Genomic DNA, 12896 nt, shown 5'->3' with positions numbered 1-12896 from the left:
ATGTGTAGGCCAGGTGGGTTAGCCATGGGAAATGCAGGGTTACAGGGATAGAGAGGGAGGCTGAGTCTGAGTGGCATGCTGCACACTGGGTCAGTGCAGACTTGATAGGCCAAATGACATCTTCCCACACTGTAGGGATTCTATGAGTTCATCAATCAGTCATGCAACTACACCTGCAGTCTTTCAAAGTCAGGCAAATGGATTTAGCCTTCAGGCAACATACACTGAAACAAAGAGTAGCAGGAGTAAAGGATGAACAATCCCTTGACTAGGCAAAAGTGAGGACTGCAGTTGCTGGAAACCAGAGTTTAGATCAGAGTGGTGCTGGAAAAGCACAGCAGGTCAGGCAGCATCCGAGGAGCAAGGCCCTTCATCCTGAATGAGGAATTATATCATCCTCCTTATGTATGAGGGACATAAAGTAAACTAAGATACTGAAAATGCTGGATATTGAGACTAAGAAAAATAAAGAATCATTCTGGAGTCAAAATATCAACTCTGTTTCTCTCTGTATAGATGCTACTAGAGCTGTTGAGTTTCTCCAGCATTCTGAGTTTTATGTGCCAAAGACTACACTGTTCTAACGTGATAACACAACTTTGTTGAATGTAGATTGTGAAATATATTTTCATGCCCAGTGGTGTGTAAAAGAGGTGGAGGAAAACAAAGAATGAAAGACTGACTGATTTCTGTGTGATATTTTATTGCTGGGCAGAAAATAGTTTAGTTACTGCAGACCCCCCCCCTTGACTTCCGTCTGTATGGACCTGTCAGTATCCTGTTTGGCCAGAAGCAGTGTTGGCCTATTGACCTCCCCATTCTCTTCCCTGCACCATGTTCCCAGGATCAGGTGCGTGGGGCTAAGGTACATTTGAGGCTCAGCTCCCTCGGTTATGGAACAGGAGCTGGACCCCCTGCACAACCAACCAACTTGGACGTGGAACATCAACTCCTCAAAGTTGCAGAAAACACAAGGGACCTGGCTGGAGTCGGGGGGGGGTGGGGGGGGGGGGTTTGGAAGGAGACGGGGGGGAAGCGGGGAGGTTGCTCTCATGAACCAACGTTATGTTTTGTTGGATGGAATTATTATGTGGAACACTGTCCATGCCACACCCCCAAATGGGAAAGACAAGGACAAATACCAAGGGTCATCCAGGTGCCAGGGTGAGGCAGTGCTTTTGTGTGTGTCTCGGAGGGGTCATCGATCTTGGTGCTTCGTGTGAAAGACAGTACCCTCTAACAGATCAACACCATCCTGGAGGGACCATGGTAAGTTTTGTGTTCAGTTCCTGCAGTAAGTCTTAAACCCACAGCTTTCTGGGCCAGAAGTCAGTGTTACCAACTGAGAAATAGTTTAACAATGTTACTGGTGCAAACATTAAATTAGGAAGTGCATCATCTGAAAACTTGCTTCAACAGAACAAAGTTTAATTTACATCCAATGCATTTCATCAATGCTACCATTAAGAATGCAGGTTCTGTGCCAATTGTGGCAAGATATTTAATTTTCATGATTAATGATGATCAATTGGATTTGTAAAAACAAAAAAACTACTATTAATTTGTTAAATGAAAGAAAACTGAAGACTGAGATTAAGTAGGATACTAAAAACTTTTCTTTGTGTTGTACACGCCAGGAGCAATTTTTAGTTCTTAAATGGTGCAGCTCCAACTTCCTTGCAAAGTCTGCCATTTAGTGGTAAGAAGTGGTAGTGCAGTTGGTCTTATTGAACTTGGAATAAAACCATTGACACAACCTTTTTGCATTTTCCACATTAAAGGCATTCAAGTTTGCCAAGCTCACAACCCAGAGAGATATACTCACATTTTATATGTATTTCATGTCTGGAAAATTTAATACAATGAAGCTCCAAGGTGTGAATTTGCTTGTGACTTTCTGAACGCAGTGGTAGCCTCTCTGCATCTGGATTCAGTTAATGCTTGCCTGCTTATGTATGAGGGACATAAAATAAACTAAGATGCTGCAAATGCAGGAGATTGAGACTAAGAAGAAATAAAAAAATCATTCTGGAGTCAAAATATTAACTCTGTTTCTCTCTCTATAGATGCGTTTCTCCAGCATTCTGTGTTTTATGTGCCAAAGACTATACTGTTCTAACTTGATAACACAACTTTGTTGAATGTAGATTGTGAAATATATTTTCATGTCCCGTGGTGTGTAAAAGAGATGGAGGAAAACAAAGAATGAAAGACTGACTGATTGCTGTGTGATATTAGTATGCTGCGATTTTGTTGCTGGGTGGAAAATAGTTTAGTTACTGCAGTAACTTCCTGATCTGTTTAGACTGTTGCAGAATTGGTGGTCACGTCGGAAGGTGAAGAAAGCGGGTCACAGTGTGGAGAATAAAGTGTATTTACCTCAGTGGGAAAAGGATTGGAATCTGCAGCCCATGAACATTCATGGCCTAATAGATGAATACCTAGAAATGGGTAAGACCCAGAATATGAGCAATGTATTTTAGCCTAATATTTCTGAATAAAGAGTTTCATGTTTTTGATTATATATTGTCTAATTTCAGTGTGTAACATTGGATCCTTATCAATCAAGGTAGCACCATAACACATCATTTTGAGAGTGTGATCTGTTGTGATTAGATTAGATTAGAATCCCTACAGTGTGGAAACAGGTCCTTTGGCCCAACAAGTCCACACCGACCCTCCGAACAGTAGCCCACCCAGACCCATTCTCTAACCCTACATTTATCCCTGACTAATGTACCTAACACTACGGACAATTTAGCATGGCCAGTTCACCTAACCTGCGCATCTTTTGGATTGTGGGAGGAAACCGGAGCACCCGGAGGAAACCCACGCAGACACGGGGAGAATGTGCAAACTCCACACAGGCAGTTGCCCGAGGTTGGAATCGAACCCGGGTCCGTGGCACTGTGAGGCCATGTTTTTATGTTAAGCATGTATCTCATGGTCAATCACAGGTAGACCATAGACACAGATGTTAATTGTACATCATCCAAGATGCCTATTGTTCAAATTCAGATCTTCACTGGAGATTTTAACAATGTACAAATAAACTTGTTAAAGATAATTGTTGATCTATAAGAAATGACAACTTTTACACATGAATTATGTGTGAAAGAAAAATATATAAAATTGAAATACAAGGTTTATAGAGCTACAATTATTCAACAATAATTTAAAGTTTAGATTGAATTTCATTGCACATTTCCACTGACTTCACAAAATAGGCTGCATTTTCGGGTGTTCACTGTATCTGTTGTAAGTTTAACTAATGTAACATTTTCCTCAAAATAAGTTTAGAGCTCAAATATACTTGAAAGATATCCTATTACAGAAGAGAATTGTTATGATTCCCGATTGTTGATGTTGTTACTGGACAAGCCAGATCCCAGACTGAAACTTGGCTTGATAGGTCATATTTTGTTCTGGTTTTGGTTTTAATGAGGTGTTCATTCACTGGAACTCAAACACACAATGTTGTGGATTTGGTTTTAACAGCATTTTTTTTACACAAAAGATATTAATACAAAATAGAATAAGCAAACTATTTACATATAACATACATGTAAAGATTTCAAAACATCTGGAAAGAATGCAGACCATTAATCCCAACGACATCCCATTACCAGAGAGAATGCCCATTTTAATTAAATATTGGATTTGACTTAGCTGTGACTTCGACTCATGGCTACAATAATCTGATAGCCTTTTTCTTGATATATTACATAACTGAGGATAGACGTTCTCACCTTCACACGGCCCCTTCAAAGTTTTTTTAAAACAAAGACATCTGGCCTGGAGCTTTTAAGCTAAACTCCGTCTTGGGACAAACTAATTCACACATCCAGCTTCAGCCAAGACTTCTGCAAAACTGCCTAAACTGAAAGTAAAATGCCTCTGTCCAAAGTTATGATTATGTCCTCTAAGCACAATCCCAAAAAAAGAAATTTAGAGTCTTCCATCATGCATTGTACTGTTGACTTTGTTCATTCATAAACTCTCCTATTGTAAAAACAATTGGTACCCAATCCTCAACCTCCTTAAAGAAATAGAACATAGATCATACAACTTAGAAAAGTACAGCACAGAACAGGCCCTTTGGCTCACAATGTTGTGCCGAGATTTAATTCTAATGTAAAATATAGTAACTTAACCTATGCACCCCTCGACTCACAGCTATCCATGTGCATGTCCAGCAGTCTCTTAAATGTCCCCAATGACTCTGCTTCCACCACCACAGAGTCCATACATTCACAACTCTATGCATAAAGAACCTACCTCTGATGTCTCCTTTATACCTTCCTCCTAATATCTTCAAACTATGACTTCTCATCCCAGTCAACCTGGGGAAAAAAATCTCTGACAATTGATTCTGTCTATTCCTCTCATTTTGTACACCTTGATCAGGTCTCCTCTCTTCCTCCTTATCTCCAGAGAGAAAAGTCTGAGCTTATTCAATCTTTCTTCATGAAGCAAGCCCTCCAGTCCAGGCAGCACCTGGTAAACCTTCTTTGCACCCTCTCCAAAGCCTCTGTATCTTTCCTATAGTAGGGCGACCCAGAACTGGACACAATATTCCAAGTGTGGTCTCACCAGGGTCTTGTAGAGCTGCAGCAAAACCTCACGTCTCTTAAACTTAATCCCCCTGTTAGTGAAAGCCAAAACACCATATGTTTTCTAAACAACCCTATATCCATTTGGGTGGCAACTTTGAGGGATCTATGTACTTGCACACCCAGATCCCTCTGTTCCTCCACACTGCTAAGAATCCTGTCTTTAATCCTATATTCAGCATTTGAGTTCGACCTTCCAAAATGCATCACTTCACATTTATCCAGGTTGAACTCCATCTGCCATTTCTCAGCCCAGTTCTGCATCCTGTCTGTGTTGCGCTGCAGCCTGCAGTAGCCCTCTATACTATCGACGACACCTCCAACCTTTGTGTCATCTGCAAATTTACTAACCCATCCATCAACCTCGTCATCCAAGTAATTTATAAAATGTACAGAGAGCAGAGGCCCAAGAACAGGGCCCTGCAGGACACCACTCAACACTGACCTCCAAGCAGAATATATTCCATCTTCCACCACTCTCTGCCTTCTGTCAGCCAACCAATTCTGAATCCAGATAGCCAAATCTCCCTGTATCCCATACTTCCTGACTTTATGAATGAGCCTACCATGGGGAACCCTATCAAATGCCTTGCTGAAATCCATATACACCACATCCACTGCTCGACCATCGTCGACCTGTCTTGACACCTCCTCAAAGAACTCAATAAGATTTGTGAGGCATGACCAGCCCTCACAAAGCCATGCTGACTGCCTTTAATTACACTATGCCTTGCCAAATAGTCATTAATCCTATCCCTCAGACTTCTTTCCAATGTTTAGTAGAACACCATTCTGACAGTTTCATTGGCCAGGCTAGTCACTTGATGTAGATCTTGCCTCTTATAGAATCCCTACAGAGCAGGAAGAGGCCATTTGGTCCATCGGGTCTGTAACTACCCTCCCAAGAATATCCCATGGAGACCCACCTTCCAACGCCATTGCTGTGGCAACTGCTTTGTAGAACACCTCCGTTCTCTCCACAAAAATGACTTTTAGCTTCCAGATGCCTACCACTTCAACACACCAAGGTGTCCCCTGGTGAATATCTCTGTCTCTGACTGATTACAGTATTCCAGTGAAGGTCAGCGCAAGCTGGAGAAGCATCATCTCATTTCCTGCTTGGGGACCCTGCAGTCTTCAGGACTCAATATTGAGTTCAATAGTTCTAAAGCCTGAATACCTTCTTCCATGTCCTTTACTCACCCTCATGCATCAGGCCCTATCAACTCATGGGCTGTTTTAGCAGGGTCAACCCTTCTCACCTACTTATGGTCCCCATTATCAGCTTTTCACCTTCTGTGGCTAATAGTTATCTATTCCTTTATCTATTTGACTGCTTTTCTCCCACCCTTTGCTCTGTCTCACTTAGTCTGTCACTCCTTTACCTTCTCCCTCCACCCTTTTGATGATACGTGCATTGGAGGTGGTGCAGCAAACTATCACTATCGTAGTCCCGGTAATAGGGAGTTGTCCGATAATGAGAGACTGAGTAAACCGGTTCCAAATTCTCTGGAGTTTCGAAGAATGAGAGGTGAAGCGTCATGTGATTCTGAAAGGGCTTTATAGGGTAGAATCTGAGCAATTGTTTCCATTGGTCTTTTCTCTTATCCATTCCTGGGATGTGGATATCTCTGGCTAGGTCAGAGTTTACTGCCTCTCCCTAATTGCCCGGAGGACAGTTAAGAGTTAACAACATTGCTGTGAGTCTGGAGTCACATGTAGGCCAGACCTGGTAAGGATGACAGTTTCCTTCCCTAAAGGACATATGGGATTTCCAACAATCAAACAATAGATTCATGGTCATCAATAGATTCTTAATTCCATATTTTTACTGAATTCAAATTCCAACATCTGCCATTGGATTCTAACCCAGGTGCCAAGTACACTACATGAGTCTCTAGCTGAACAGTGCAGGGATAGGCCATCAGTACCCCTTATTGAGGAATCTAAAACATGGTTAAGAGGCTGAAGGTTTGCATTATAAAAAAAATGCCAGATAAGCTGGGACGTTTTTCACTGAAGCATAAGAAATTGAGAGATGACCATACAGGAGTTTATAAAATGATGAAGGATGTAGATAGAGGTAGTTGCCTTTTCCTTAGGATAGGGGATTTCAAGACTAGGGGGTGCATTTTTAAGGTGAGACGAGAGAGATTTAAAAAAGACATGGGGGCAAAGTTTTTACACAGAGGGTGGCTGTGTGTGGAATGAACTTCCTAAGGAAGTGGTGGATGTGGATACAATTACAATGTTTAAAAGATTATGTGGATAAGTACATGAGTGGGAAAAGTTTAGAGGGAAATGAGCCAGGACAGGTGAGTGGGAGTTGTTTAGTTTGGGATTATGTTCAGCATGGACTGGTTGGACCGAAGGGTCTGTTTCCATGCTGTACAACTCTATGACTGAGATAAGGAGAAATTACTTCACTCAACAGGTGTCCATCTTTAGAATTCTCTATCGTGGAGGGTTGTGGATGCTCCATCATTGAATGTATTTCAGGTTGGGGCTGACAGACTGCTGATCCCTCAGGGAATCAGGGTGCATCCTGAGAAGTAGAGTTGAAACCCAGGATCAACTTTGATCCCACAACAAAATAACAGCCTGGAGGGGCTGAATGGTCTATTTCTGCTATTGTTTCTTGTGATCAATGCAAATGGCACAGATTCATATATTCAATGCGTTACTAGTTGAATGATTTGTGTTAGTTTTTGATGATATAAACAGTGCTAATTGTGATTCTCATTTCCATCTAGTTTTACAGTTTGGCTTCACAACGATATTTGTTGCTGCCTTCCCATTGGCTCCACTCCTTGCTCTCCTCAACAACATTATTGAAATAAGGCTGGATGCTTACAAATTTGTCACACAGTGGAGGCGACCGCTACCTGCAAGAGCCATGGATATCGGTAATCCACTCAGAGCCATCGGACAGTAATGTCCCCATGTGACAATGTGTCATCGATATCAGTAATCCAATCAGAGCCATAGACAGTAATGTCCCCATGTGACAATGAGCCATGGATATCGGTAATCCAATCAGAGCCATAGACAGTAATGTCCCCATGTGACACTATGCCATGTATATCGGTAATCCAATCAGAGCCATAGACAGTAATGTCCCCATGTGACAATGAGCCATGGATATCGGTAATCCAATCAGAGCCATAGACAGTAATGTCCCCATGTGACAATGTGTCATCGATATCGGTAATCCAATCAGAGCCATAGACAGTAATGTCCCCATGTGACAATGTGCCATAGATATCGGTAATCCAATCAGAGCCATAGACAGTAATGTCCCCATGTGACAATATGCCATGTATATCGGTAATCCAATCAGAGCCATAGACAGTAATGTCCCCATGTGACAATGTGTCATCGATATCAGTAATCCAATCAGAGCCATAGACAGTAATGTCCCCATGTGACAATGAGCCATGGATATCGGTAATCCAATCAGAGCCATAGACAGTAATGTCCCCATGTGACAATATGCCATGTATATCGGTAATCCAATCAGAGCCATAGACAGTAATGTCCCCATGTGACAATGAGCCATGGATATCGGTAATCCAATCAGAGCCATAGACAGTAATGTCCCCATGTGACAATATGCCATGTATATCGGTAATCCAATCAGAGCCATAGACAGTAATGTCCCCATGTGACAATGTGCCATGAATATCATAATCCAATTAGAGCCATAGACAGTAATGTCCCCATGTGGCAATGAGCCATGGATATCGGTAATCCAATCAGAGCCATAGACAGTAATGTCCCCATGTGACAATGTGCCATGGATACGGTAATCCAATCAGAGCCATAGACAGTAATGTCCCCATGTGACAATGTGCCATAGATATTGGTAATCCAATCAGAGCCATAGACAGTAATGACCCCATGTGACAATGTGCCATAGATATTGGTAATCCAATCAGAGCCATAGACAGTAATGACCCCATGTGACAATGTGCCATAGATATTGGTAATCCAATCAGAGCCATAGACAGTAATGTCCCCATGTGACAATATGCCATAGATATCGGTAATCCAATCAGAGCCATAGACAGTAATGTTCCCATGTGACAATGTGCCATGAATATCATAATCCAATCAGAACCATAGACAGTAATGTCCCCATGTGGCAATGAGCCATGGATATCGGTAATCCAATCAGAGCCATAGACAGTAATGTTCCCATGTGACAATGTGCCATGGATATCGGTAATCCAATCAGAGCCATAGACAGTAATGTCCCCATGTGGCAATGAGCCATGGATATCGGTAATCCAGTCAGAGCCATAGACAGTAATGTCCCCATGTAGCGATGTGCCATGGATATCAGTACTCCAATCAGAGCCATAGACAACAATGTCCCCATGTAGCGATGTGCCATGGATATCGGTACTCCAATCAGAGCTATAGACAGTAATGTCCCCACGTAGCAATGTGTTGCTATCCAAGATACAGAATAAACTATCACCTTTGTATTGTGAAGACCTGGTAGAATATCTGTATCTCCTCCTTTGTTAAATGTTTGGTTTGCCTTAATTCTGCAGAAGTCTAAATGTCGGAAGACTTTGAATGTATCTATCAAACCTAAGGAGCTTTCTTCCACTTCCTCATCTGGACAGGAAACCAGAGTGCACTCCCTCAGTCTCCCTCCTACTGTATTGGCATTCTGATGCTTTCGTCTTCTAAAATGTTTTGAGATGTTTCCCATTCTTACTAAGTCCCTAAATCCTGTCCGTGTTGAGGTCAAAGTTCATTATTGCAGCTTTGTATCATTGCGACATGACCAGTGCGCTATTCCGTGTTGCTTCCTAATTTGTGAATCTGACTCCGAAAGCCTACACTTTATAACATCTCAGTGTAACTGGTTTGTGATGGACTCTGTTCTCTCTGACCTTTTTCAAACCTGAATTCTTAAGTGACTTGGTTCACTGCCTTGGCTTTCCAGGAAATGAGTGCCATTAGATTCTTCTCAATTATCGGTTCATTTGTCCATCAATTTAGACAAAAGAGAAAGGGGAATAGTGCTTCCTGGTCTTCCATGCAGATTATTTCTGGCACTATCTTTCAAGTGTGTGGTGTCTCATGGGTAAATCTTAAAGGACTCTAGCTGCCTAGATTGTAGAAGCTTTATGGAGTATTCTGGCCAAACTATATTTTGAAAGTAAAGTTTAAGGATATCAGACAGAGCAAAATCTCTCCAAAGTTCAAACTGACTCAAGAAGATTGTGCCTCTAGCACTATCTCCAGATCAGGAAGATAGGAGCTGAAATAGGCCATTCAGCCTCGCCTGCCTGTTCTATCATTTGGTAAAATTACTGGCTGATCTGAGATGCAGCTCGTACCATTGATGCCCACTTCGGCTCAAGAGTGAGAATTGGAAAGGTTTAGGGAAACAGTTCCAAAGCTAATAATCCAAGTGCAGTCACCAATCGAGCAGATAAGAGCAGGAATGCTAAAGAATCCAGAAAAAGGGGAATACAAATCCAAGTGGGTTGCAGTGCTGTAGGAGACTGCAATGATCAAGAGAGATTTTAGCACACTAATCTGGAGCAGGAATCCTGCACTTCCCCTCTCAAGCCATTCAATAAGATTGTGTCTGATCTGATTACTCCTTATTCCCGCTTACTCTAATAACCTTTCGCCCCTTCACTTATCAAAAATCTTTTTATCTCTGCCTGAAAAACAGATATTCAAGGACCCTGTTTCATCCAAAGAGTTAAAGTCAAGGTCGCGAATGTTAAAATTACAATTAACTTTGTGCTTAACCAGGAGCCACCGTAGGTTCAATGAACAAGGCTGAGAATTGAATGAGATTCAGACTGAGTTTGGATATTGACAGCCGTGACTTAGATGTCCTTAGGTTCATGGAAGGTAGAATGTGGGGGATGTGGAGTGAACCAAAATTTCATTAGAATAACTCCCAACTGAAGCCTCAGATAGCATCTCGGACTAGTATTGCTCCAAAATGTAGAATCACTGTGATATGGAAGCAGGCCTTTCAGCCCAAGTAGACTATACTGACTCTCCGGCATGCATCCTAACCAGTCACACCCCACCCTACCCTCATAACTCTGCATTTCCCTATCGACTAGTCCATCGAACGTGCACATCATTGGACTGAGGGAGGAAACCAGCATAGACACAAGGAAAATGTGCACACTCCACACAGGCAGTTCCCCAAGCGTTGAATCAAACCCAGGTCCCTGATGCTGTGAGGCAGCAGTGCTAACCACTGTGTACCACACCACATGTCCAGAGGTGCATTGCTTTCTGAATCCTGCACCAAAGTCTCAGCCTGGATTGTTTGATTGTGCTCTTAACTTGGGTCCAGACTAACTATGTGCTGACTCAGGGCCAATATTTACTCAGTTAATTTAGTAAAGCAGCACTGATATGATGGGACATGTGTCCTCAATGTGCTGTCGAATCGCAATGTTTCTTTGAAATCAAACAGAGCCTATAGTTTAAACTTCTCAAAGTTTAATTCTCCAGAACACAACTCTGGAGTCACAGAATTTCAGAGCACAGACAAAGACCCTTCAGCCCATCTAGTCTATCCCTGTCTATAAATGCTCACCATACTATTTTCATCCCATTTCCAGCACCTTACCCATAGCATTGTATGTTTGGCATCGCCTGTGTTCATAGTGTAATCATTCGAGTTGAATTCCAAAGGTGTGTGAGGACGCTGCATTAATAATCTATCACATGCAGAAAAGTTGCTCACCCACTTGAATGAACATTTGACAATCTGTAAAAAAAAAAGAAAGAACTGTGGGTGCTGTAAATCAGAAACCAAAACAGAAATTGCTGGAAAAGCTTAGCAGGTCTGACAGCATCTGGAGAGAGAAATCAAAGTTAACATTACGGTTCCAGTGACCCTTCCTCAGACCAGTTCCTCTGAGGAAGGGTCACTGGCCCAAAATGTTAACTCTGATTTCTCTCACATACACTGCCAAACCTGCTGAGCTTTTCCAGCAATTTCTGTATTTTACAACCAATTCCTGCTCCAAATTCTTACATCAACCATGATACAAACTGTACCAAATGTTAATGCTCAGAAGAGGAACACAAAGAGAATTGGATTTATTTTAGAAGCTCTACAGTGTGCAACCAGGTCCTTTGGCCCCAAAAGTCCACTCTGATCCTTTGAAGAGTATCCTGCCCAGATCCATTCCCCTACATTTATCCCTGACTCATGCACCTAACCTGCATATCCCTGAACACTATGGGCAATTTATCACTTCCAATTCACCTAACCCACACAGACATGGGGAGAATGGGAAAACTCCGCACAGTCAGTCTGTCTAAGCTACCATACTGCCTCATCTATCGTATAGAGAAAGTTTAACAAGTATTTCTAATTCAAATGAAAAGAACCTTTTAAAACAGAATTCTTAAAGGATAGTATCTAATAAAAGGAAAGGCACAATTTCAGACACAGTCTTTATAAAAGGAGATGGTCGTGCAGTGACAATGAGTTGGATTAGTTATTTAAAGGTCCACGTTAAAGCTCCTGAAACATGGGTTCAAATCAGATTAGCAGTCGTGTAATTTACTTCAAAGGAACAAATTTGGACTATGTAATGTTGTGACCACATGTCAATAGTCACTAATGACTTTTAGACACCTTTAAGGAAGGAAATCTGCTATTCTTATGATGCCTCTGAGTGACTGCAGACTAGCAGTAAAACACGAATCTTAACCACTCTGTAAATGGACCTATACCAGTTTACAGAGGTAATTCACCACCCACCCCTTACAGATAATGAGGTGTAGGTAACAAATGCAGCCCCTAAAGCTGACATGCATTTCTTAAAAGTAAAACAAAGCTGACAGAAACCGTTTTAAACTGCTGTTTAATTTGGGCTTCCTGACAGCCACAGATACCTAATAAATATGGATGTCATCTTAGACCTAGGAGTGAAAAATGTGTTACTGGAAAAGCACAGCAGGTCAGGCAGCATCCAAGGGACAGGAGAATTGACGTTTTGGGCATAAACCCTTCCTGAAGAAGGGCTTATCCCAAAACATAGATTCTCCTGCTCCTTGGATGCTGCCTGACCTGCTGCGCTTTTCCAGCAACACATTTTCAGCTCTGATCTCCAGCATCTGCAGTCCTCACTTTCCCCTAGACCTTGGAGTGCTTTGCTTTACCAGAATGATGTGGAGGTGCTGGTGTTAGACTGGAGGTGAACAAGGTCAGAAGTCGCATGGCACTAGGTTATAGTCCAACAGGTTTATTTGAAATCACAAGTTCTCAGAGCG

General features: G+C 42.0%; 1 protein-coding gene across 1 annotated transcript in view; it reads left to right on the top strand.

The window, feature by feature from the left end:
• Positions 1-12896, top strand: part of ano3 (anoctamin 3) — a 582275-nt gene that overhangs the window by 531773 nt on the left and 37606 nt on the right. The window contains exons 23-24 of the mRNA XM_060838668.1: positions 2306-2451; positions 7367-7519. Coding sequence (XP_060694651.1) covers positions 2306-2451; positions 7367-7519 — 299 coding nt within the window. The remainder of the gene's footprint in view (positions 1-2305; positions 2452-7366; positions 7520-12896) is intronic.

Source organism: Hemiscyllium ocellatum, chromosome 18 (genome assembly GCF_020745735.1).
Source record: "Hemiscyllium ocellatum isolate sHemOce1 chromosome 18, sHemOce1.pat.X.cur, whole genome shotgun sequence".
NCBI classification, from domain to species: domain Eukaryota; kingdom Metazoa; phylum Chordata; class Chondrichthyes; order Orectolobiformes; family Hemiscylliidae; genus Hemiscyllium; species Hemiscyllium ocellatum.
This window is presented reverse-complemented; position numbering and strand designations above follow the sequence as displayed.